Below are 27,960 nucleotides of genomic sequence, written 5' to 3'. Positions count from 1 at the left end.
TGTGGCCAATGAGGAGCAGTCTCTACCCCCTGCGTGACAAACCTAGAGTTCCTAAACGGTCTGTTGTAGTCTCGCCCTGCGCCAACACCACCTGCATTACATTTTGGCTTGAACTGCTGGCACGCCCGTCATCGGTATTCGGCATAGTCTCAGAGGAAACAATCGTTACACACCTTGCGTTTATCCCACCAGGGACATTTCTAAATGCAATGTGGGAAAAACTTTAAAGGTGTGTTCTCCATAATGGAATCGAGGTTTTGACGCATGAAGTACAAGGGCAATATGCATTCTCTAATGCGAAATGCTTAGAATGTGTTCTTCTAGTACATGTCTCCCCCTGCTCTCCCTACTGTATGCCTCAACGCTGTGGCCATCGATTATTCTTGCCATCCGTCACTCTTTCGGAATTGCTTTTGTGCCTGGCAAAATGTCTCGCTGTCTCAAAGGTGTTGCCAACCCGTTGACGTGTGAAACATTGTGGGACCCTATACACGTAGAATAGGGATATTATTACAGGAACGCCCCTACTGATGCCCAGTTTTTCGAATTTGAAAAAGATGCAATACTTGGAGCTAACCACTAGATGGTGGACTATACATAGCACGTGATTCTAAGCAGATACACACGCTCCAGGATACCTGGTATCACAGCACTACAATCTGGAGAAATCCTGCAGGAAGCACTACAGAAAGAGACCTTTTTATTATTACAGATATACATAACATTAGGGTAACATTCCCAGTGGCTAAATGACAGGCTTTCTCCCTTACACAAAAGAATGGGGTTGCCTGCAAGAGTGCGAAAGTAGCCAGATTATTCTATACCTCCCTGAGAGCATTGCAGACTGTATTCTGACACCCGCGCAAAGGCGAAGCTCAATACCCACCAAACAGAAATAGATACCAAGCCAGTCTCTTTCAGTGGCAGCAGACCAAGGTCCTAATCCATGCCTTTGAAGAGCACCAAGGAACTCCACAGCTCAAACGGTCTCACAGTTTGAGGGAACCACAATATTTACCTGCTGGGCTGCTAGGATTGTGTGGAAAGTCAGATGCCGGTGAATGTAGTAGCTGCGGAAGACCAGATGAAGAGGGCTGTACTCACTGTGCAAAGATAAGATTATGTGGGTGTCAGTGGATATCTGCGAGGGTTCAGGTAAGTCAGGGATTGGCTTGGCTTTTGAAGGCCAGTGATTAGGAGTGATTCACCGAGTGTGGAGTGTCAGTTCATGGCACGGGAGGCCGCAATGGCTCACCGGTCAGGCCATGGCACCCTTGAGGATCACGTGATAGTAAACACTGCCCTAGCTGTGAAAGGTCAGGTGGCAAGGGATGTAGTTGGTCTGATGGGGGGGAGCTGCACATGCTTTGGATGGCCATGTGATAAGAGAGGACTGGAATGGTTGGGGAGGGAAACATTGGCTGTGCAAGGCCAAATTGTGCCGATGACTGCACAGACTCTGGATTGGGATATATTGGCGATGCAGGGACTGGTTGTGGACGGTGAAGTGGTGGTGAAAGACGACATGGGTATGAGCACTGGGAAGGACTGTGCTGGCTACTAAAAAGGTGAGATGGTGATACAACCAGGGTTGCACTTGCTGTGGAAAGTAAAATGGAGGGGGCTGCACCTGCCTTTTGGCTAAACACAACTGTTTGTTTGAGTAGGCAATGAGAGTATCGAGGCATCCCATTAACATAGGTGAGACACTTTCTCAGGGTGAAGGAAGCTGCTGCACAGGTACTGACGTGCCTGTGCAGCGGCAATCATACCACCTCCGACAGGCATTGAGAAAACCCAAGCAAAGGGCCAGCTATGCTTGCAAAAACAAGTAACAATGTGCAAACGAATTACTCAGCCCAGATGACCTCCACCCGCCCCCCCCAAAGCCCGGCCTTAATTTACATGAACTTGAAAAGTAGGGAGACTCTTCCTGCCTGCAGCATGGGGTACACCACATTAGAATAAACCCATTGTCTGGCTTTTTAACAGCGTTTCCTTTCTACATAAAGCATCCGTTTTGCAACCAGCAGACATACACCACAAGAAATTTCCTAAACCCAGTTACCACCTTGCTGGCATGTGGACACACTGTCACTTATTGACCTCAGTGAAATCATTGGGGGAAGGGTCCCAAAGCAGAACAGAAAAGGACTCATTTTATTGACCGAAAAGCAATCTCACCCGTTTCACTGCAGCTTCTTGTCGCCTCTAGGAAGGCAGGGCACGTGCTGTGGAAGAGGGCCCGTGTCTCCTCAGTGAGCGAGCAGCTCCGTCGGACGCAAGGACCTGGATGAAAGAACAGCTTGTGTTCTCCAACCTCATCATCCTCCTCCTCATCCTGTTCATCCCGCACTTCCTGCTGGCAGTCACTCAATGCTGCCCGAGATGCCACAGTTGGCGTCCCATCCCAGGAGCTGCGACGGGTTCGGTCTCCTGCATAGTCTGTGGATAGCTCTCCTTCACAGTCCAGGTCCTCTGGAATTATGGGGATCCGCTGGCCCAGCTCCCGGGGTACCACCCCCGCATAGCAGCTGGGCAAGGCCTCCTTGGCAAGCGTGTACTGCACACTGACAGCATAGTCCTCTGCGTAGCAGCTAGCTCCACCACTGCATGCCACCTGCGTCTCCTCATAGAAACAGCACGGCAAGGCCTCATATTTCATCCCATCTATCCTATGCAAGTGGTCTGTGTTAATACTGTACAATCCCTGGGCACTGCCGGGGTGGTGCTCATCCCCTGGCCTGCAACCCCCACACATGGCTGGACCAAGAAACAAGGCACTGGAGTCCATCGGCATCCCACCACCACTAGGTTGCGCTGCTGACCGCTCACCTGGGGAAGGCCTCTGCATTTCGAAGCAACATGGACAGGACTGCTCTAGCAGAGGCCCATTCCTCTCTGCATTTTTACAGTTCCTTGTGGCAGACGGGTCTGAAGGGCCTTCAGGCCCAACCGCCTCAGAGGTAGTGCTATGTGGGTCCCGATGCTCTAGCGAAGAGTTGCTGCTATAGTTCATCTCCATGCTGCAGTGGGACAGGTGATCTCCAGAGGAAGAGGCCTGCATGGTCCGCCCAACTTCACCCATGTCAGAAACAGCAAGGCCACAATTGTGCACCAGTGTCTCATCAGCTGCAGGACCCACCTCCAGAAGGGGCGCTTGCCCGCGGCCGCCGGCACGGCCCGGGCTCTTGCTGCGGTAGATATAGGGGTCGTAGTCACTGCTCAAAGAACTCCGAAAGGTGGAGCAGCTGCCATACACCCCCTGGTTGCTCACTTCTGTGCAGTCTAGCATGGAGTCACTGGAGGAGCCATGGCCCTGGCCAGAGCTGCTGCTGCTGTCGCTCCCAGGGCAGTCAGCCAGATACCCACTGCACACAGATCTATGGCCATGGTAGCAGCTGAAGCTGGAAGTGCTACCAGTCTCCAAGCGAGAAGAGGGAGCCATGTGGATGACTGTGGGGAAGAGCATGCTGCTGCCCCCAGGGGCAGCCGGCACTGCATGGACAGAGCCTGGGACAGGGGCTACAATCCCAGCAGCAGGGCCCTCTTGCTGGGGGTAGCTCAGACCTTGAAAGTAGTAGTGCTGGTACATGGCCTCATACTGAGAGAAGCAGGTGGCCCGGGAGAAGCTACGCCCATTGAATTTGGGACGGCGGAAAGCGGGCGGGACAGGAGGGAAAGGTGGGTGCTCCAGATTGCAGTGGTGTGGATTGTGGTCCAGGTGAATAGGCTGGTAGCTGCGTAAGTATGCCGGGGACTGTGTTGGATACAAGCTTGGTTCTCCATGCCGGTCCACTGTTAGTAAGGTGATAGGGTTGCCGTGTGGGTCCATACTGGTCCGTGTTGGGTATGTGGTGATCTGGCTTGTGCGATGAACTCGTCCCGGATAGTGAACAGGCAGGATCACCCTCTGCTGCCTGCTTCGCACCGGGTTACTGCTTTCCACACAGATTGGGCCACCACCTCCCTTGTTTTGCTCTATGGAGAAAAAAAAGAAGAAGTTATTGATCAGTCGTGAAAAAGCTGAAATGGTTTACAAACACAGCTGCACAGTAAGGCGTACATGCCCTCTACCACATATTGTTAAACAACGCTGTTCTTCATACACTTGAAACACTTGTGTATAGGCGCGTTATAAATGCCATATCATATCATACTTCAATCTAGCACATTTTTATTTCTACTAATTTATTGGGACACATTAAGTTGGAGTTCTCTGCCCTGCACACAGCAACTCTTGGACCTCAAGACCTCGATAACATTAGCCAAACTGGGTGAAAATATTAAGCAATGGGCGGATATATACATTAAGCAATAGCGGAAACAAAGAAGAGATCCCGAGGCACTGCTTTGACCTGCTGAAAGGGGTCAGTAAAAAAACGAGGTGAACCATTTGAGTGCATCAGCAGCTACATGTGCCAGTGATGATAATCTTGACCTTAAAATGTCAAAATCGACTGTTGAAGCCTGACGACAGTGACATCAGCATGCTTGTCATGCTGGATTTGTCGGCAGGCTTCAACAGTCGATTTTGTAGCAGTCTACAGTAGGTCATCCCAGGCGGCAATCAATTTATCAGTGCCATGATCTGGTCTAAATCCTGACTGATATGAATCTAGGATGTTGTGTTCTTCCAGGAAATTCTGCAGCTGTGTGGTCACAATGTTTTCAGAACTTTTAGCAGGCTACAGAAGACCAGCAATGAGGCGATAGTTGGACTACATTTTATGGCTCAAAGTTGGCTTTTTAAAAAGAAGTGTAAGATAGGATTTCGAAGGAACACAACTTTGGGTTATAGAGGCATTCAACAGAGCCTGAATAATCCCACTAATAGCATGTACATGCTTTTTACCCATCTGGGGCAGCAATAGGATCTTAACTGTGGTTAGTAGGTTTAAGATTGCTCATCAAATTAGCAATACTTTCTGTGGCAACTGGTAGAGAAACAAATTTAGGCAGGGTTGCTTGATTATCGGGTGTACATTCTCAATAGTCACATTAAAATGAGGGACCGCAAATTGAGCTTCACTATTAGTCCTAATCAAGTAAATCTTTTCCAAAAAGAAGGCATTGAAGTCATTAGCCACCTTTTGAGTTGCAGGGAGGCTAACATTGTTACAAATGGGGCTAGTAAAATCTATAATAGGTTTAAACAATGTTTTAGGTCTCTTGTCTGCAAGGTTAATCTGTTTTTGAAGGCATAGGGACTTTGCTATCATAATTTCACCCTTGTATGTCTTCAAGGCAAGCTTAACTTCGAGGTGATCAGTAGTGTTTTTGGTCTTAAGCCATCTTTTTTTTCTTTTTTTTGGTAGAGTCCCATGAAGGTTTTCAATTTACCATTATACCATTGATCGTTTTTCTTGGGTACTTTCTTGAAAAGTTTTCGCGGGGGAAAGATATCGCAATTGGCTTGCAGCTGTAGCATCGATATGGTGTATACAGCTGTACAGGTCATATCGGATTGCACTGCCATTAAGTTAACCAGTAGTTCGTTGACAGAAATACGATCAAGGTCACTTTTTCGGTGACGCAATTCTGAGTTAACACTCTTGTTCTTTCTGAATGATATGTGGTTAATCGGCATGGTAAAACGCACCACAAAGTGATCAGACCAGCTAACTGGCAAATTTCTGTGGTGATGTAAATTTAGGCCTCTGAACAATATAGGGTCCAAACAGTGTCAGCCAATATGCGCTGGTCAACTGGATAATATTTGAAGATCATGTGATTGCAGAACATCATTAAGATGTCTGTAGTCTGCTTCTTCAGGTTCACTGCACTATGCTTTTAGGTCACCTAAAATGATCCAATTGGCATGATTCATTAGTGGTCAGATGACAGAGACAGGCCAATACCTGGGTTGTTATATCCCAGGTTAGAGTATTAAACATGGGCAGTTCAAGGGTGGTTTTTCGCAGAATGTGCCCCCCACCCCTCTTCTGAGGCTCCCTATTGAGCCACTTCATCTGGAAGTCATCTGGTACTAGGAGGTGAAGGTAAACCAGGACTCGGTTATAAAAAGGATATCCAGGTTATTGGCACTGATAAGGTCATTGATGGCAACAGCAATCGTAATGGCCAATCTAGCATTTTTTAAAGCCAATCTTAATGGCGGGTGCCGTAATAGAGACCACAGCAACCTTAGATACGTCAAAGGTAATACTGGATGACCTAATTTTAATTAGAGCGCGTAGTGACCGAGTGCCGTATTTTGTGTCTCTAAGAGTGAGCAGGGTGTCACTGGAATACTGTCTCACCATGTTAATTACACTGTATAAACCAACCTGACTGCAAAATAGCAGGCACCTCTAGATTTGTAGTCTGTTTTCAATGTAGGTTTATACAATAGTAAAAAACACAAACCGAAGGGATACCATAAAAGAAATAAGTGCGGTGTACACACGTACGTCATGGACCACCACAAAGTGTCTGGTCTCTGTCACGCTTGGTGGGCAAACCAATACAGGCATGAACTAATATTCCCTTGGGAGTTGTAGTTCCACCTTTGATTGGACGTGTGCGGCGTTCCAGGAAACTGCACGTTTCTCGTTTCTCCATCAAAGTTGTGCACAGGATTACATGTGCAGAAGAGAAACGCAGACAGATATGATCTCCACTCACCTCCCCCTGAATGTACAAGATCTAGTCTTTGGCAGTTAATTTCCACATGTACAATCCCTCAAGGTAGTAAGAACAAGATTGTGATATCTACACCCAGCACGCTCACCAGATTCTGGAATTAGTGCCTAGTTGTCACCGCCCATCTCCAGTGCCTAGCTCATGGTGAATGGAACTAGTCGCAGGAGGTTAATATCCTCCAACAACCAGGTGAAACCAACAAGGACTCTGTTTCCCATACACCTCTCAAGGTGCAAAAGGGATCACATTGCTTTTCCAGCTACCAAGGATATCACAAAAAAACAGTCATGCAGCAAGATTCAGCAGCACTGCTATTGCAGTGCCCAGGGGCTCCAACTAACACATCTTATAGTACTCCGGAGACCAGAGTGTAACACTGCCACTGCAATGCCCATGTGATGATCAGAGTAAAACATCAAGTGCAGTGCTACAGAGTAGAACCATAGTTGAGGTGCCTGGTAAGTAATTAAACCTGCCAATGTAATGGCAGCAACATTAAATGGTTTTAAAACTGGTATTCTTCTGCCTACACAATCTGCTCAAAAGGATAATTCCCAGAGGTGAGCTGAGCCACAGGAACCAAGGCCCTATTCCATTCAAAATAAAAGCAGCAGATATGATGTGGGTTATCGTGTCCCCACCAGAGCCCTTCTAAACTCAACAGGCTTCCCAGGCAACTACCAAACACTGCTCAGATAGGCCACAACCCCACCAACATGACAAGGTCTCGCTCACCCAAATAAATACAAAAATTTAAAATAAAATGTTCTCCTTATACCAGGACAATTAATTCCCATAAATGTACAATTACACAAGTGATTTCTTAACTCTGAAAGCCCCCAATATCTTTCCTAAGCCTCTAAACTTCCCCAATAACTTCCCCACCAAGACCAAAAGTAAGAAGCCTGTCCCCAACTAATTGAGGAGGGCTTGCATCTTCTTTCCTCAAGCACCCATAGAGAGACAAAACCTATGAAATACACTGCACACATTTCATTTTCAGGAACTGCTCCCAAATCAAATACTCTGCTTGCACCAATATCATGTAATTTAGAAAAAATTAAACTATTCACTCTTCAAACCATTGCAAACACCCCCATAGTGAAGAACTCCAACAAAATCAAATCAAAGGAATGACTGAGATCTACTTCTAGACTCAAATATTTTAAAATTGGACAGAAAATATACTGCCACTTAACACCAACACAAAACAACCTCTGATAAATGGTGGCAAACTAAAAAAACAAAACCATTCCAGAGGCAAAACCACCATCAACACCTGTACCAGAACCACTAAGATCCAAGCCTACCGCAAATGTCACCACCCCGGTTTTTGACATGCCATGATATGGTATAAGTCTAATAGTTAGGATTCAAGAGTGTTTTTGGATAATAAGGAATTTAAGTGATGCGATAATCCCAAGTAATCCGGGCAAGAATGTCAAATCCTTAATACAGGCACAGCTAAAGAAGTGGCAAAGGAAGCAGACTATCAAGTGAAATAAATTAAAGCAGGTTCAAAACATAGTTCCTTTGGTTGTGTAGAAGTATAAGAAAAAATAGTCTCAGGAATTTAGGGACTACAAAATTAAAGAAAGACACTACAAGTTTCAAACATGAGGTAATTTATCCTTATATCACAGAGGACTTTAATACAGAACAGCAATTCAAAAAGAGTGAGAACTGTAACCAAATTAAGACATGCGTGAGATTCTTGGGGCATTCTAATAGCATGAGTTCTTCAGGAAAGGAGGAATAAGCAAGACTAAGTACATCAGAAAAACAAGATTGCACCGACAGCCTTTCTTCATTCCAAAGGGTAGAGCAAGAGGCAATTTCAAAAGGCAGAGCAGCTCTAGGAATGTTTGAGGCAGATGAAGGGGAGAAGAGACCATTGTGGCGTGCTGGAGTGAGGAGTTGGAGACAGAGGTGGCATTTCAGTATGATTTGTATTTAAAGAAAGAAGAAAATGCATATCTTTCCCCAGTTCTAGAGGTTGGTCCCTACCTAACCAATGAATAACTGCGGTGTTTGTCGTTGGGGTGGAAGTCCAAATGAATATCCATCCTCTGTCCAAAAATCCTCTACTCTAGCCCTACCACTAAACAGAAAGAAAACCTAAGTAGTACCAGGAGAATGACTCCCTTCTCTTGGTTCTGTATGGATGTCCAAGAGTCTTTATTTCAGTTCAGTTCTTCTTGAAGAAAAAAAGCCCTTCTCCTGGCTCCATAACTTCAACCTTCTCTTGACAGTCCTTCGCAACCTTTAGCTTCCGATTCAACAGATGCAACCCAGGAGAACAACTCCATTCTCCTGGTTCCATGAGTCAAAGTGTGCTTCTATCGGTTTTTCACAGAAGTTCTAATGAGCTCTTCTAGTTCCCTCCTGGCTGCTCTGAGGGATTTCGTGAATGTATCACACTCCCTGAGACGCGGAACACTACTCCTGAGGCTCCATTCACTTTGGTTACTCTTAGAACAGTTATTGAAATGAGAGATTCCTTCCAAGGTGTACTTCCCAACTGTTCTCATAATTCAGGTGCAGATGCAGATCACTCCCGGGTCTTTCTTCAAAATTTTGATTCTCAGTGCATTTACTGAGACGAAGGAGATCACTCCCGAGGCGTCATAATTCTTATACTGAATGCGAACACTGCGATGAGGGAGCTCACTTCCAAGGCCTGTGTCACATGTCCCTACTCCCTAACTGGGTTTTCCATAGCTCCAGTTACCTTTACTTTGGTAGGAGCACATCACTGCTTCTTCCTGTCCGGCTTCTGCGTTCCCAGGGAATGCTGGTTCGGCTTCGCTCTTTTCTCTCTGTGGTCCCATTGCGTCAAATACCGAGCAGGCGGTATCGGCGTTGTTGTGGGTCGACCACATCAAGGTCATGCCACCATATCCCAGATGCCAGCTTCAAGTCCAGCTTGCTCTCGTTTGGCCATAGGACAACTCTTTTGGTCTGTGGCCAGCATCCTTCCAGCATCTGGGTTGCTCCTGCAACCTCCAGTCTTCTCTCCCAGTTTGAATTTCCTGGGCTGACCAGGATTCGCACCCGTTACTCCCTTTACCGAGTCCTCCTTTGCTTTTTATCTTGTTGGGCTGGGACCTCCCCAGCAGAGTGCGATAGTCCATCTTCGGGCTTAGATGTGTACTCCTCTTGCCTCCTTGCGGCCACCTTGTCCAAGTATCTTTCAGACAAGTGTTCTGCAGGACTATGATTTTTTTACTTCTCAGCACAAATCCTGTTTAGACCGAGTGTTCATATCGATGGTGGAGGATTAGGGAGTTACATCAGGGAACAGGAGTCCTTGTCCCCATACAGGGAGTCTCTCTGTGTGAGGTCCTCTCGCTTCTTACCACACTTAAGGGGACTATCAGGGAGCAGCCTCACCACCACAGACTTACAGGGAAGTGCTTCCCTCTGGGGAAAAGTGATGAGCTTCCGTGAATGGTCACACCAGGGAAAACCCGAACACCTGCAAACAAGTGCAGATGGTGTTGAACCTATTGGAACATAGTTTTACAAGAAATTAATCTGCGACCTTCGAGAAGGGGCTATGTTTTTTTCCAGACACAGTTAAACCCTTCACATTGAGAATTGAATTTAACACATTTTTAAGGACAAATAGGTTAAAACATTTTGTTGCACTAGAAGAATATCTTGAACATCTATCCTCTACTTCTTATCCCCAATTGGGTCAACAGAACCCGTCACTTTTGAACAAAAGGTCCTGCAAGAGGTAAAGACGGAAAGGAGCCTAAAACAGAGTTTAACAACTTAACAAGGCAGGAAAAACACTTCTTAGAGCCATTAAAGAAAGATGGGATCAAAATCGGAAGTCAAAAGGGGTAGCAATTGCTTTAATTGAAAAAAGGGTAAGTATGTAGCAGAATGTGCCAGGTTATTTTCTGACCAAAGGAGCTACATACCACAAAGACTTCAGAAAATGTCTAAAATCAATATACAAAATCAACTCAATGAGGCTCCAACAAAGTTTCTGTCGAACAACAAGGCCAAGTTGTTGGCTCAAAAATTCAAAGAATTATTTTAATTTTCTCCCAGAAGGTCACAAAGCACCCCTGAATCCACCAGGTGGTAAGATGGTATCCGGAAAAATACCCAGACTTCCATACATAAGATTCCAAAAGGTGAGGTCCTATTGAATTGCACACAGGAGTGAAAGATTTTTTTTTCCTTTTTACACAAACTGACATCATCCTTCAGGGACGGCCTTAAAAACAAGTGTCTTCCAGTTCTGTGGGGGAATTGTATAAGTAAATAGGAACAAGGGAGCTATTGTGGCTCCTAATGTACACATACTGTATTTGACATCCTTTGAGGAGACCATAATACACAAGGTAAACATCCATACAAGGCCTGTATTAACCCATGGCTATGTAATAGAGACGGTATCAGCAAATAGCATCCATTAATGATTTACTGGATTGATTAAAGCGATAAAACCTACACCTTAGATATTTAAATGCACAAAAATAAGGATCCAATAACCGTCTTGGGTTTGACCGTACTCCATGAAGACTGCTTAATGAAGACTAAGGCATATTAACAAAACAAATATCTCAATTGTCTAGAAATGGAATGGAAACTTTACCCATGGACTGTACCTCAGAATAAGAAAGCATTTGTTGAATTACTCTGATTACGAGGATGAGTCTCAAATACTCATGGAAATCAGAGAGGCTATGAGGCTATCCCAAATGAGATCTCATAATCAAAAGGGGCAAGGTATTCTTTTGTAAGGTGCAGTAGGGTAAATCGGGCATGTACAGTGCCTTTTGTGAGCACGTTCTCACCAGCTTCGACTAAACACAAGTGATAGTTAAGCATAGGCATATCCTGCAATGTGGAATGGGTAAGTTACCATATCTGAATTTTGCATCTCAGAGAAGCAAGAGTGTTGGGGCAATTCTGCATAAAGATAAAAAGAAGTAACCTATGCAGACTATGCATGTCTATTTGGCTGGGGGAGCCCGGGAGACTCAAAGTGAAAGCCACTGCAATGATAAATACAATGTTTTTTAATGTATGATTTCCGTGGTTTTCTAACTATGGCAACTATTAATTCAACAACATTGTATTTATAATTGCTGTGCCTTTTCTTGTAGACAAGTCCAGGCAATTATGACTACCTCGCTGGCATCCGGCAGAGTTGCTGCGACTTTCTTTTCTAGTTTCCCCAAGCATGGAAAACTAGAAAAAGTAGCAGCAATTATGAAAACTCTGCCGGAAGTATTTATATTTGCTCTGCCTTTCATTTTACGTTTTATGTGCTTCCCTGGGCTTGGGCAGCAGAGAAAACGTAAAATGAAAGTGAAGGCAGCCTCCTCTCGATGTCAAGCTCTGCTCTTGCTGCAGTAACCAAAAGCTCCCAGGAGGGGGCATTTGCTGCTCGATTATAGCCGCCAGAGCAGAGCTTAACATGAATAGCAGAGGATTCTGCAAATCACAAAATTGATGCCCCCATGTAAAAATTTTGAGCCTCATTTTCTCAAAATTTTACATAGGAACTTTCGTTAAAAATAGGTTTTATCATCTTGGAAGCGGGACAATACTGCGACGTAGTGAAGCTAATAACTTCATTTGCTATGGGTGGGGCTATGAGGGGGTGGGTCAAGAAAAGGGATGTAAATTGAGATGGCAGGAGAAAGTTAGTACATTGGAAGAGAGGGCGGAATAAACTACGTTCCTCCTGTAATTGTGTCAGCGTCCACTGTACTAAGGAACGGTGCCGCATGGGGATGGGCGTTGTGCAAAGCAGTTGAGCAATTTTTCATTGCAAGTCCACTGCTGGGCGCAAAGCATTGCATATTGAGGTGATACCAGATATCAGCATCATTTGGTGACGGTAGACTAAGGCCCATAAGTGTTAAGCCATGTCAGTGGAGCCTATAGCCTGCCCTTGAAATCACACTTAAGGATTCTTTACCTCATGGTTGTCTGCAAGCACCTCCGTAACCAAGACAGGGTAAGCGTCCGTCAACATTGCATTCATGGTCTATGAACAGTTGGTTTTACTGTGGTATAAATGATGGTCCTATCAAGTTAAAATACACATATATATATGTGGTGCATTCATATTTAAGATGGATGTTTCCAATACCATCAGGATAGGGGCACTTGAGGCACCACATTGAATAATCTGTAATTAGGGTGAAGGAAGCATGTTGGGGGTTTCTGTTCCTACTTTTATCCGTACAGTAATTAATGCCAACTTACATTGTAAGGCTATGGAAGCACACAGTGAATATTTTTTTGCATTGGCAGGCCTTGCTATTTTTTGTAAAGTGTAAAAATACAATAAAAGGTTAGTGTTCATAATTTGTTAGTTTAAGCTATTTTTATTTATTTATAAAGTGTGATACATAAGCCCGGGGGCATAGAGGCACTAAAACAAGACAAAAACAAGGGATCACAAAAATAGGTCAGGGGAATCATCAAACTCAAGTTCGAAAAACCCCTTTGGAGATATTGGCACATACTTAAAGAGGTGGGTTACTGGACCCACAACTCACCAGGACACAGTCCCTATTCAATTGAGCATGCCATTCATTCAGCTCAATCCTAGGTAGGATCTTCAAATCAGACGATCTGAACACTCTTGGTCCTGTTCTCTAATGAAGCCATGCCAGCACTTTGTTACGCAAGGCTTCTCTAGGTTCTTTTACTTCCGGCTTCTCAATGTTCATGGTAATAAAATTACTTTGATCCATAACAAACGCTCTTGTGGTTTTATCCTTTATTGTTGGCATTAGGGACTTTACCATACGCAGTATTCGCAGAGTAGCTTGCTTGACTTTTACATTCTCCACTTGAGATGGATTGGCGGGTAATGATTTGGTTTCAGCAACAGATGTAAATGTAGACTCCTGTATTAGACCACCTATGTCACCAACTTGCAAGGATTTTACAATGGTTGGAGTTAGCATACCTTCAAATACCCAAGGGTCAATCACATTCTGTACCGTTTGCGATGACTCATCCACCCTCTCAGATTGTACAACTGTTTACATGAATTGTCCGTTTTTACCAGATAATGTGCGGTTTAACAGGTTGTACATCTGCTTGAGATGCGTTATCCACTTTGGGGGGATGAAATTTACTTAACAGTTATCAAGGAGGCCTACCCAAGTGCAAAAATCGGAAAACTGTTATACAAATGGAGCTCTTTAGATATATTAACCTTATTTATTTATTGTATATTTATAATGCGCCGGTAGCCCGCAAGCCTCGGGGTGCAGAAACAAGGACACGTTGCAAATGGACGGGTGCTTTGCAAAAACGGGACTGACAAACAAATGAGCAGGGGGCCTAGTTGTGGATTTCCACAAAAGGATATTTAAAGATAAGTTTTCACCTGCTTACGGAAACTCATGTAGTTGGTTTCCAGTCTAGTGTGGGTGGGAAGATTATTCCAAAGGCCGGCTGTCAGTATTGGGAAGGATCTGCCAAGACCGCATTTGAGTTTATGCGGAGCAACTGTGATTTTGCCAAGATGGGTTGATCTTAGTGTTCTGCCTGGAGCATAGGATTTAATCCTGGATTTCAAGTAAGCCGGGGCTTTTCCATGAATACATCTATGCACGAATGTTAAGGCCTTGAAATGTACCCTAGCCGCAATTTTCAACCAGTCTAGCTCCCTTCTGGAGTCACTGATGTGTTGTGATCTGGTTTTATGCCTCACAATCCTTACCGCGTTATTCTGTACAACTTGGTAGCTGTGTAAACATTTTTCGGAGCACCTATAACCAAAGCATTGCCATAGTCCAAGCCAGACATTATGATGGCTCTAGCAATGGTGGCACTGTTGTCCTCTGATATGTAAGGCCGAATGGATTTTAGTAATCTGAGGTGATGAGCACAGTTTTTTTTTAAATATATATTGTGCCTGCGCATTGGTCCCCAAGGATGCTTGAAGCATCATACCCAGGGTTTTCACATTACTTAGGACCTGAATCTGTGTGTCTTTTATTTTAAAGGATTTGTACGAGGTAGATAGTTTAGCTCTGACTGATGAGGAGCCGAAGATCATAAGCTCTGTTTTTTATCCAATAAGGCACATCCAATTAATGTTCCACATTGTTATATATCATGGTGAGCTGGTCACTATCTTTCTGGTAGTCTCCACTTAGTTTGAACACCAGCTGTGTGTCATCGGCGTAGTTGGTAAAGAATGCATTGATGTGATTGAGGACGAGGCATAGGTATCTCAGATAAATGTTAAATAGTAGCGATAACATGCTAGCACTTTGGGGAATCTCCGCATAGAATTTCCTTTTCCATGGAGAATTTATAGCCCCAGTGGACCTTAGATATCCTATTTTTTAGGAACGACATAATCCAGCCGATGGCTTCCTCTGAACAGTTTGCTGTTTTCTTCAGAGCGGACTGGAGTAAGTTATGGTTCAATAGGTTGAACGCAGCACTTAAGTCGAGGAGAATGAGGAGGCCTGCCTTTCCTTCGTCAATGATGCTAAGCATCTTGGACTGTAAATCAAGCATGACTGACTCCATATGAGCCGGGCGAAAACCTGATTGTTGAGGAAGTAGAAAATTAGTAGATTCTACACGTGCCTGTAGATGACTAGTGTCGATCTTATCCATGATTTTCAATATAAAGTTGCAGTTCGTAATGGGTCTCAGGTTATTGGGGTCTCTTTGGTCGAAGTTGGGTTTTTTGACCAATGGTGTAACTAACTTTCTTGATGGCCTTAGGTACCTCCTGATCTCTAAAGGAAGCATTGATGATTTTAGTTGGCATCTGTGCAAAGATGTCCACATTGTCCAAGATTATTTTAGGAGGGAGAATGTTCTCTGCACAGGTGGTGGTTTTCATAGAGGTAAGAGTTTTAGTAATGTCTTCCACCGTGATTTCTAAAAATTTGAAGGTTTCCGAGAGTGGAGGAGGAATCTCCGGGGGCATGGTCATTGAGGTTTTATTCGTTAGTGAGTTTAGAATAGTATCCCTGGCTTTGGAAATTTTATTGAAGAAGGCGGTCTGGGTAGCATCACATTCTTCTTGTGTGGTTGAGAACGGGGGAGTGATGGCAATGGGTTTTCCCACTGATTTTAAGATATTAAAAAGTTTACTAGTGGAATTAGCAGCCGCTGTAATTAGGTCGTTATAATAGTTTTTCTTGGCTTCGAATATCATAAGTTTGTATTTGGTTTCACTTTCTTTCCAGGAAGCTTTGTTGGCAGGCAAGGGGTTTTTCCGCCAACTGTTTTCTCTATTTCTCTTAACCTTTTTTTGGTCTGTCAGTTCACTAGTGAGCCAAAGTTTTTTTTTTTTTACTGGTCTAGGTGGTTTTGTTTGAAGAGGTGCTGCATGATTTATTAATTTGTCAAGGTGGCCTAATAAATTAGACAATAGAGATTCACATGAGTCCTTCTCACCTTGGCTGTTTTCCACGTTGGTAAGGCATTGAGCAAGTAGATTGCGGTCTATGTTTTTATAGTTTCGGTATGTTGCTGGAATGGGGTGGTTGGGAATTTTGGACTTGGGATAAGGCAAAGAGATGTGAAAAGTTATGCTGTGGTGATCTCACCATATGCACTGTTCTGTCACGAAGTCTCGAGTTTCCAGATTGTTTGTGATAACCCAGTCGAACATGTGACCATTGTCCATCGTGGGTTCTTGGTTATTGATCTTGAAATCAATATTGTTAAGCAGACTTTGTAAATTGCTCGCTTCTTTGTCATTAAAGTCACTGTACCAACGATTAAAGTCTCCTAAGATTAAGGTGGCTGTATTTGGCCCTTTAAGCATGTTGAGCTGGTGTGCTATCTGCTCATTAAACTCTGGGGTAGAGGAGGGGGGGCCTATAAAGAACAATAAAAGTAAGGCTACTATTGGCCGTGGGAAGATGTTTAAGATGTAAGATTTCACTACCTGAACATGCAATATCACTAGGGAACATCTGAATGGAGTCCCTTGCGATAACTGCAACACCACCCCTTCATCTTCTTGTCTATTGGGAGTACAAGATGGAGTAGCCCTCCGGGACAGCGATATCGCAGGTGGGACCTATCTGGTCCTTGAGCCAGGTTTCAGTGATGCAAAACAAATCTATTTGTTCCTCTTTGATCCTGTCATGTACGCATTGAGCGTGTTTGTTGACGGAGCGGGTATTCAGTAGGCATAGTTTAAGATCTTGCCTGGAAGTGGGTTGGCGTGCTGCGCCATTCCGTGATGGAATACTCTGGTTTTCTTTCTTAGGAAACCTTTTGATTGCCAGATTTTCCCTAGGTTGAGTAATGTCCTGATTGGATCATGCCAGTGCGGTAGCAACTGCTTGTTCGACCCTATACAGACATTGGATGTTGTGAAGGTCGGACACTAACCTTTCTAAAGGAAGTAGCCCCATCGTACCTTATGGGGAAGTTGTGAGTGAGCTGAAGGGATTCCAGCAGCATTTCCTGCCCCGTGCGCAGTGGTCGGCGAGGGCCGGCGCAGACCGGCTTGCCTCTGAAAGTGCCGGCGCTGAAAACGCCTGATGTATGTGGATAAAGGCCCCAAGTGCTCTTGGGAACTGTAGTTCCTGATGACAAAGAGCGGACAGGCGGACCCAATACCTTAATATGAGACCACTGAGCATGGGTAATATGATCCTCAGACATTATCAGACCCTACAAAAAATTGTATAGGAGGTGTCAATATGTCTTGCTCATCATTCTTTTCTTTTCCTCCAAGATGGCAGAAAGAGTAGCAGTTATGGGAATATTACCTCTTGATTGAAATTCTGAGGTAACAACCCCTGTGCAGTCCAAATTCGATACCAGACTATCCAATTCCTGGTTTACACACTTCCGGGTAGTAGCTTCACCATGAACCTCATTGTCAAGAAACTCTAACTGTGCACTTGCCTCGCAGCCTCAGTCTCCTACGAGTGCTGAGAGCAAGGACCTTGGATAAGGGGTCCCTATTGGGAATTGGCGACATTACCTCCGTACCGATACCAATAGTGACTGGCTGCATTACTTGTTTTGTGTATTGTCGGCAATGAGCTAGCAATCAAAGAGATCAAGACCGAGCCTAGCACGACAATGGCAGAAAACTAAGATTTGAGCAACCCAACTAAATCCAAAATTCACAACAGAGGCTATTAAGCCACAATACCTGGAACAGAAATGTTTCCAATAACCAACCATTGGAAGGAACAAAAAAAATATTTGAAGTCTATAAGTAATAACAGAAGATAAATGCAATATATGACGCACTAACTAACAAGTGTAGTGCAGACAACGTTGTAAAATTCAAACCAATAGACAATAGAGGAATGAGAAAATCGTTCAAGCACTACTGCTCGTCTAAAACCAAAGAAAACATCACTACCCCAGGTTCAAACTCTTGCAGAACTTCCAAGTAGAGGTTGTTGATCCGTATGGCATCCTCTTCATAGCAACCTGATAGGGTGATGTGAACCTAGGTATCGTCAGCACAGTTTGTGTATGCGACACCCAGATTATCAAGGCAGTCGAATAATAGCTTTGTAAAGATAAAGATATTGTATAAGGTTGGCGAGACGCACAAGCCTTGTGGGATGCCACAGAGGATGGGGATGGGGTGGGCTGAAGCCCCCGGTGAGAAGACCCACGTGGTTCGGTTGGCTAGGAAGGATTAGACCCAGGTGGTCACCTGGCTAGAGAAGGCAGCTGAGGCCGTCAGATGTTCCGTGAGGATCTGATGGTCGACAAGGTCATAGGGTGCCGAGAGGTCAAGCAGCAAGAGAATGGCTAGGTTGTCCTTATCCTTTGCCTCGTCCATCTGGATTTTTAAGTCCAGGAGGGCCGTCTCTGTTCCATGCTTTTGTCTGAAGCCAGATTGTCTAAGGCCCAGGAGATTGTTCTCTTCCAGATGCTTCTAGATTTGCGGGTAGGCCACTCTGTCTAAAATCTTTAGGATGTAAGGGACAGTGGTAATTGGCCTGTATTTGGTTAGGGTCTAGGTTAGGTTTTTATTCAGCAGGGACATGAGCCAGGCCTCCTTGAGGCTGCTAGGGACTGAGCTCGTTTTGAAGGAGGCGTTGATTAGGGCTGTTATGAAGGGGGCCAGGCCGTTGGCGCCTTCCTGGATGATGGGAGCTGGGCAGGAGTCCCCGTGGCATCTGGATGGCTTGAGGCCTTTGATGTCTACCACTTCTTTTGTGGACACCAGGGTGAAAGAGAAGGGAGGGTGTGATGGAGTTTCAGAGGTGGGTGGTAGAGGAGAGTTTCCTTTTTTGGCTAGGCTGAGCTTTTTCTGTTCAATTTTAGATTGTAGCATGGCACTTTTGTCTGCCAAGGCTTTTTGGATCCTCTCACACCAGTCTTCATCTTTCATGCAGGTTTCTGAGGGTGGGGAGGGGACTCTAGTTCCCGGAGCATGATGAAGAGCTCTTTTATTCTAGATTTGGCGTTCTCAATTAGGTTATCATAGGTCGCTTTTTTGGCCCTGAGGATGGAGGTTTTGTAGGTAGTGGCCGCTATCGTGAATATTGTTTTGTTGGCCTGGTTGGATGTTTTTCTCCAGGTTGCTTCTGTCGCTCATTTGGCATGCCGCAAGATTTTAAGCTCATAGGTGAACCATTTGTTCAAGTGGGCTGCTGGTTTAGCTTTAGTGAGTTTGATAGGAGCGATGATATCTACTGCAGATTTGAGTGTTTTATTATAGAGTTCAGCGAGTTTATCCACATCTAGGTTGGAGTAGTTTGCGGGAGCAAGGATGTTGTGGATTATAGGGGGAAGGCTCTGTAAGGCGATGTTACCGTTATTTCTGGTGGAGGTTTGCGGGATGGTGGCTGGAGGGGTGTTTGGTTGCGTCTTCCCTTGGATGGAGAAGGGGATGGCGTGGTGGCCTGACCATGCGATTGGTTACTTTTTGAGGATGGAGGCGGAAGTAATTCAATTATGTGGGTGGAGGCCTTTTGGGCGTTGTCCATGATTTGCGAGGAGCTGGCATGGACTTGGTTATGTTGAGAACGACAAGAGTGTTTTTTGAGGAGGGACCTGGGGGGTAAGAGCCGGGTGCCGAGTCTCAGGTTTCTGTCATTCACTGGGCAGGGGTGCCAGGGTGAAGAGGGGTGGGGGGGAATCAGCAAATCGGCGGATCCATTCTGATGGGCTGATGGAGCAGTTTGGCTGGTCGATTTGTTTAGTGTTGACATACCCCATAGTTCTGGTGTATGTGAGGCATTGAGGCTGAGGTGGATGAGGTGATAGGGTTGTGGGGGAGAGGGATGTGTTGTTGGGGTGGAGTAAGGAAAGAATTGCCATCAAGGTAAAAGTGGCTAGGTAAAAGATTGCCATGAACAGACTTTTTGGGTCCGGTGTTCACTGGGGTTTTTCTGACAAAGTAGATTAGTACAATCAGGAACAGTTAGGCTGGGCACAGTGGGCTAGCTCGATTGGGGAGCATAGGCTAGTATAGTAGTTTTGGTTGCAGTATACAGTGTGGATACAGCAGGTGGGCGGGGGATAGGCTAGTTCAGATTAGGCAACAGCGGGTTAGTTCAAAAAAGGTGCAATGGACTACAGCAGGCTAATTCAAAATAGGCTAGTTCAAAATAGACACAGTGGGCTACAGCAGGCTAGTTCAAAATAGACACAGTGGGCTACAGCAGGCTAATTCAAAATAGGCTACTACAAAATAGACACAGTGGGCTACAGCAGGCTAGTTCAAAATAGACACAGTGGGCTACAGCAGGCTAATTCAAAATAGGCTACTTCAAAATAGGCAGAGTGGGCAACAGCAGGTTAGTTCAAAATAGACACAGTGGGCTGGTAAAGTCTAGCACAAGGGCCAATTAATTGAGGATACAATGGGCTAAAACAGTGGAGGTTGGGCTATATATAGGGAATCAACCCAATCATGGCCTGAGATGGATGGGTTTGTGCATGTGCAGAGAGTGGTAGATAAAATGCATGCATATAGACATGTGGGTAATGCAGGTGACCATCGATCATATCCAGAGAGTGGGTGGATTTCTATATATTGGTGGGAGGAATCGTAACAGTTAAGTCAATTACTTACAGAATGTCCATGCTCGCGTAAGGGCGTAGATGCATTCATCGTGTGATGAGGTAGTTTCATAGTTTTTGGCCACAAAGGTATATTGAGCAGCGGCTCACCGCGGGGAACAAGGGCTAACAGGGCCTTTTTTGGCCTTTGTTGGGCTGCTGGCTATCTGCCTGCCGGAGGAAGTAGAGCAATAATAACACTACGTTGCTTAGCAACGCTGTGATAGCCAAGTCTCGTTCTGTCGAGACGTGCCCGACATTTTCTTTTCTATTTTAAATGGAATTTCAGGTGCATAGAGAGGCAGGATTCCAATGCTAGAATACAGAAGCATGTAGGTGCACAGATAATTGATGAAAGGCTGCAGTATGCGCCGGGCCAATACGATCCTCACCAGGAATCAGGCATCAGCTGTAGCGGGTTCGCAGTGTGGCGGCAGCACAGAGTTACGGACTGGAATCCTCTGTGATGATGCAGGGTGATGGTGGGGGCTCCTGCCTTCTCCACCTCGCTGGTGTGTAGTTTGCTTGCTCCTTGTTCCCTAGTGGTAGCTAATGCTTGCTCTGCAATGCCCAATACCCTGGAGCTGATTTTAGATGTTGCTCATTGAAACTTAATTTCAAACCCTATATCTGCAATATTCATGATCATGCAGAGTACTCCAAGGCTCGGCACTCTCACCCAGGATATGTAATGCCTACATCAAACCATTTGCAATGACATTGAACCTTCTACATTGTCATTCCAAATGACGATTCCTAATGGTCTTTTAGATGACTATAATTTGTCAGACAAACTGAACATAAACTGACATCTAGAAAACAAGATTGGATGAAAGAAAACTAGATTTGTGTAATCAATGAAAAGACTGCAATATCTTTAGATCACTCAACCCTTTTTGCCTACCTTTCAAATGGAAACACCACTCACCTCAGCAAATACCACCAGATATTTAGGAGTCTTCTTTGAATTAGGTTTATCCCTCATCTCCCAGTGAAAGGTCTTCACCAGGACTACCACATCCTATGAGGTACTCCAACCCCTTATTGGAAATAACCTATGAATTAGAGATCACAAGAGCCTTGGTAGGGTCGCAGAGAGGAAATGGCGTGCTTCCGGTACATCCTCGGACAAACTGGCCTGCTGCCTGCTTCAAAGGCAATACCGGCTTTCTGTCCACACCAAGAAGAGAACCCACATCCAAGTCTGTGTCTCTGCGGCATCCACAACTCGGCTGAACTCTTTAAAATCTGCAATGAGCTGACCAATCCTGCTGCAGTCTCTACCTCTCCTGTCCCCTCCCAGGCCCTCTGCACGCCCTGGCTTCTAATTTCATCTCTAAAACTCAGGACATCCTGTCCCCTCTCTCTTCCTCTCCCCCTGCTCCTCCTCTGGCCCTTCTTCGGCCACCTCTCCTCCTTCCTTCCTTCCTTCCTTCCCTGCCTTTCCCCTGTTCTCCCCAGATGAGGTTTCTAGACAAGTCTGATCTATGAAAGTCTCATCAAACCAGGTTCACCCGTGTTCCTCTAAAACCATCAAGGAACACATTGACACCCTGGCCCATGCTCTGGCTGACTTCTGCAAGCATTCCTTCGCCACTGGGGTCTTCCCTTCCCACCTGAAGCACTCCCTTGTGCACCCTCTACTTAGGAAACCCTCTGCCGACCCATCCTGCCTGCCCAACTATTGCCCAATCTCCATCACTCCTTTCCTGGGCAAACTCCTGGAAAAGCTGGCCATCTCCCAGCTTAATTTTCACACCGATTCTGTGGTTTGTCTCCATGACCATCAGTCTGGCTTCAGAGCTGCCAAAAGCATGGAAACTGCTCTCATGAGCATCTGTGAAGACCTGCTCTCCAACCTCGATTCCAACACCCTTTGTGTCCTCATCTTACTTGATCTCTCTTCTGCCTTTGACACAGTCAACCATGCCATCCTCCTCAACCGTCTCCGTGATAACCTGGGTATCCCTGATCAGGCCTGGCTTGGCTGACCTCTTTCCTCTCTGATCGACCCTCCCAGGTCCAACTTGGGTCCTCCCTCTCCTCCATCTCTACCTGTGGTGTTTCCCAGGGGTCTAACCTCTCTCCCTGGCTGTTCAACCAATACCTGGCACTTCTTGCCCACCGCATTGCCGCTCTCTGCCCCAACTTTCAGTGCTATGCGGATGACATCGGACACATTTTCAGGCTCCCTTCTGCAACTTCTTCTCGCTCTCTCATCTCTGATTGTCTGTCTTATTTACAAGTGGTGTGCCGCCAATGATCTCTGCCTTAATGCTAATAAGACTGAGATTCTCCTCATCAGCACACCTGCCCCCTCCTTTCCCGTTGCTCTCTGGCCGGCCTCTCTTTGCCCTCTTCCACCTCCCAACCGTAAGGCTAAAAACCTTGGGGTCATCTTCAACTTCACACTGTCCTTCTCTCCTCACATCTCTAACGTCTCTTAGAAGTCACACTACCAGCTGCACCTCTTCAGAGGTATTCTTCCTCAACTCTCCTTCCCCCAGAAGCTCAATATCTCCAGAGCTCCGATTCTCTCTAGGCTGGACTACTGCAACAGCCTCTTTCTAAATCTGCCTGCTTCTACTCTCCGCCTTCTGCAACTCATCCAGAACAGGACTGGGAGACGTGGCCTTGGCCTCAAGCACAGGGATCAGATCTCTCCAGGACTAAAATCTCTGCACTGGATCCCAGTGGCTGCAACAATTAAGTTCAAAACCCTCTGCATTCTCCACAAGGCCTTCTGGAGCCTGGTGCCTCAATACCCTCAACTATCTGCCATAATATCTTCCTTCTCGAGCTCTTCGCTCATCCGCCTCCAACTCCCTCTCATCCGCCTCCAACTCCCTCAGAGTCAGTCGCTTCTCCAAGCAACGAGTTGGTGGCATATCTCTTTCTTCAGCTGGGGCCTCCCTCCGGAACAGCCTCCCTGCTTCCCTGAAACTTGGAGAACCATCTCCGGCTCTGGAAGCACCTCAAAACGTTCCTCTTTGCTTCTGCTTCCTCTCCCCTGCTGAACTCCTGGCTCAAATTGAAACTGCACTGGTCACCTGGCCATCCTATGTTCTCTACCCAGGTCCCCTCCCCCGCCAGTTGCACACTTGCACTGCCTCCTTGGCAACCCCCGCACTTGGGGACTGTTTCTGTATCCCTACAGTCCCCTACCAGCACGTGACACCTGATGTCTGCACTTACCCTCGCACTTGCCACCAGCTGGCTGCACTTTTATTTATTGCCTTATTTATTCTATTTATTCATTTTTACTGTCGATCCCATGTACTGCACTGCCCCCCCTTCCCCTGCACTTTTTCCCCCTTCTCCTGCACTTGCGCAATCTCAATGTACCTGGCCTAGTAAGATCATTGTCTTCCCTCTGTGCCCCCTCCTTTGCTCATTGTGCCTTGAAACACTTGTGTATAGGCGTGTTATCAATGCCATATCATACCCTCCTGCATCGATTATTGCAACAGTCTGCATGACAAACATTTACACATTATCAGTCTTTCCTGCGCTTGCGTCCATTTAGAATCACATGATATGCATAGCCCGGCATCTAGTAGTAGTTCTAAAGTATTAAAGTTTTCTTCCAAAGAAAGGCCATACATTCTCAACCCATCAACTGAAACTAATCCTGAACAAGGCTGCCAGACTCGTTAGGTCTGAAAACAAGATACTACACAATCCGTCATTGGTTATTCGTGAACCAGAGAATTACCTTCAAAGCTCAATATAACCCCCCTAAATCCTTCTGGGAAAAGGGACCTGGATACAGATATAACCATGCAGAAAGTTCAGATCCACAAACTACAGAAGACTACACTTTGGTAAAAATAGGCAAATGTGAGATGGAGGAACAGCCCTCCACTGCCCCCCCACCCATACTCGTTATGCACTACCCTGAACTGCCTTCCAATGGTTTATGTGTATGTACCCCCAACCAAACGTAGCCTGCAGAAAATAACAGCACATCAAGAGTGGCTGAGTAAACCTCATGCCCCCACCACCACTCCCAACATTGCCATATTGCAACTCTGGCTAGTCACTTAACTGTTCATTCATGTTATGGGGACAATAGAAACTATTTAGTTGTTCATTCTGTCGCCCTTGTGTGTATTAGGTACGCCCATTTAACTGACCAACAAGAGACACTACGAGTCCCATAATCCTCCCCATGCTGCGGATACTTGTGGCGAATAACACCCACAAGTAAGCAGTGTGTGTGATTTACACACACTATGATTCAATCACATATTCAAAATTACACATTAACAGCTCTCTCACGCTCTTCCATTCCCTTTTTAGCCTAACATCTTGACAACATTGTCCACCCCGTCCTGACGTAGGCCAGAAACACACTGCTTAGACAGCCCTTAGAACTGGCTGAAACACCTTGGTGTAGAGAACATTTTTCTGTGTAAACTAAAGTGTCATATGTTTTACCACTGTCCATGTAATGACAAAGTTTGTAAACTTGTTTCTGTGAATGACGTATATGTATCAACCCCTGTTTCATATTTATCGACAGCAGTAACTGTATTATACTACACATATAACTGTTTGTGCAAAGATGTGCATGTTTTATTTTATGTTTTTGTGCAAAATAGATTTGCTTTACTTTGTAAACCGACGATGTTCAATCTAGACATTACTAGGAACTGAATATTTTCATATATAAATAGAAGTACCTTATAAACTACCAGAAGTGGTGCTTTCTTTCCAGTACTATATTATTAAAATGGTGAATGAGCAGTGAGGGGACTGAGCACACAACCCTTTCATTTTGTTCTTCCAGTCTCATGCATGGAACAGGAAACTTAAGAGCTTTGAGGAACTAAGCAAATAATTGATTGCTCAAGTGTATAATAGCACCCTCCCCCTGGTGGATCCCCACACCCAACTTCTTCACAAGAGAAAGCAATTAGATGGTGATAGAAAGAGAATGTTTATGAAACCAGATAGAATCTGTTTAACAGCAAACATCAGATTTGCTGAGTACCCCTGTAAGCCTCGTAGGAGCCGGTGCAAGACATCCTCTGGCAGTATGGGGGGCCTGTAGTCTCTGGAGGTCCTGGAGAACCATCCTTTCCCAGACCGAATGGACTGTCTTCGCGATTGTACAGTGCCTAGCTAACCCACATTATCGGCGTCAGCCTTGAGGGCCTGTAGGGATTGGTCCACCTTTATACCAGAAAAGACTCAAATGGCATAGCCACAACCTGGCATTGCACCTGTGGATGGAAATTGGTTGCCTTTAACCATCCCTGGCGTCTTATCAACGCCCCATTTCCCATTTGGTGAAAGGCAATGTCTGAAATGTCCAATGCAACAGAAATAGCATGGTCGGAAGCGGCTTCCCCTTCGTGCAACACGCCAGAGCGCCATCCTTTTTACCACCAGGCATAAAATTCAAGGCGGAACCCATCTTGTACCACAACTCGGTCATATCGGGAGAGGATTGCAAATGAGTTGGTGACTTTGATGGTCATAACGGCTGTAGAAATTACCCTTTTGCCAAAAGCATCCAGCTGCCTGCCCTCCTTGTCTGGGGCTACCATGCATGGAGAAGAAGGGTTGGCTAATCTGTTCCAAGCAGCTGCAGATATCACAGTCTGGGAAGGGCTGGGTGCATAGGCACTTAGGGGCTGTATCCGGCACCTTCTACTTCTCCAGGTGATCCTTTTTGGGAGGAGCAGAGAAGGGATTTCTCATCACCAAAAGGCCATCTTCAAAGATGTCGTCTAGCATAGGGATTGCGATCACTGCAGGAAAACATCCTTCCTCAGCTGTTTGGGGGCTAGATCAAATAGCTTAACTGCACTTGTCAACTAGCGGTGAATCGTGCAATGGCAGATCTGGAGTTTCCCCATCAGGAATCAGGTGCTTCACTGATTTTGCAATGGTCAGAAAATAAAGCCTCTTCAGGGTATTCATCTGAAATTTCACCTTGAAGTATTTAGGCAGGTGGTGCCATAGCCGGCGACACAGAAGGAGCCAGGGTGAAGCATGGCTTGGCTTTTGTGGACTGTGATAGAAAAGACAGCTGGAGGTGTGTGCCTTTCCAGACTAGCGCCCCTGGGAAATGTGGCAATCACCAGGGTCTGCTGGGATGTCAACGGTGCTGAAGATTGTCTGGACGATAAGGCAACCTTGTCAATTTGCTGGCAGAGATGGTAGTCATAGGCATTGAGGAAGTTATTGATGAAGGCTCTTGATGGGGTGGATGATTTTACTGGTCTCTGGACCATCAACAAGGCTAATGATGTTGACAACTGCTTATGCCTGTGGCTCGTAGACTCTGTAGTTTTGGACGTTGCTTCGCCAAAGAGTGTGTCAAAGATAGGAGCTTAGCCGTAATCATTGACGTGGTAGTTGAAGGCATCAACAAAGCAGTCGTGGATGGGGCCACCGATGAGCTGGAATGAGTTGTTGGTGCTAGAAGCGTCAACTGAATCTACAAGGTATATGATGGGGAGCAGCAGAAATATACTACTTGTGTCCCCTTTTAGGTTTCTTTCCCAGGAATGTTCTTCATGCAATCTCGACCCCTTAGAAAGTGCAGTAGTCTCCATGGGTCTGCCGACTCTGGTAGAAGCATGACTGCAGACAGAGGTAGAGTCAGAGGCACCAGCGCCCTTCTCCACCCAAGTCACCAAACTATGGTGTCTGTACTTATGAGTTTTTGATGAAACACTAGCAGATGAGGCCACTGTCCATGTCGTAGTCTGGGTGCAAACAGAATAAGCACTTATTATGGTGGTCCTCCACGTTCTTGAGGCAACACTTGAAAGGGCTTTTCTTCTTCGCAACAATCATTGCAGCAGGTGAGGAAGGCCTCAAACTCGTGAGACTGACTTCACACAGTCGAGAAGATCAGTCAATGGTCTGGGTCTGAATCTTTACCGGCAATGGCTGGATTTAACGGATAGTAACTGAAGTGCCTGATCTTGAAGAAAACTATGGAAAGATTTCTCACATATATCGAGATTTTGAGGAGCAAAACAATGAGGACTCCCAAACGTGCTGTAAAAATCGGAAGATGGCCACCACGGGTAGAGCTAAGGAGTACTAATGTCATTGGCAGGGGCAGTATGACCTACAGTGACAGCAATAGGCTATATAAACTACAAGCAGTTTTAAGCTTTAAAGCAGTTTTGCTAAAATATTACTGAGGATGTTCGGCCGGATGACAGGGAATATTCAATAAGCATGTGAATCTATAAAAAGATCCAATGCTGGGGAAAGTATTATTTGAAATATGGTTAGTGGTTGAATCTGGTGTCATTTAGATCATAGAGG

At 45.5% G+C, this 27,960-nt stretch overlaps 1 protein-coding gene across 1 annotated transcript in view; it reads right to left on the bottom strand.

The window, feature by feature from the left end:
• ZNRF3 (zinc and ring finger 3) overlaps positions 1-27,960 on the bottom strand; it is a 606,087-nt gene that overhangs the window by 12,041 nt on the left and 566,086 nt on the right. The window contains exon 8 of the mRNA XM_069619170.1: positions 2,185-3,981. Within this exon, the coding sequence (XP_069475271.1) occupies positions 2,185-3,981 (1,797 nt within the window). The remainder of the gene's footprint in view (positions 1-2,184; positions 3,982-27,960) is intronic.

Source organism: Ambystoma mexicanum, chromosome 10, assembly GCF_040938575.1.
Source record: "Ambystoma mexicanum isolate Mex_15411 chromosome 10, UKY_AmexF1_1, whole genome shotgun sequence".
Taxonomy (NCBI): Eukaryota; Metazoa; Chordata; class Amphibia; order Caudata; family Ambystomatidae; genus Ambystoma; species Ambystoma mexicanum.
Note: the sequence above shows the minus strand (reverse complement) of the source record. Positions and strands in the feature narration are given on the sequence as shown.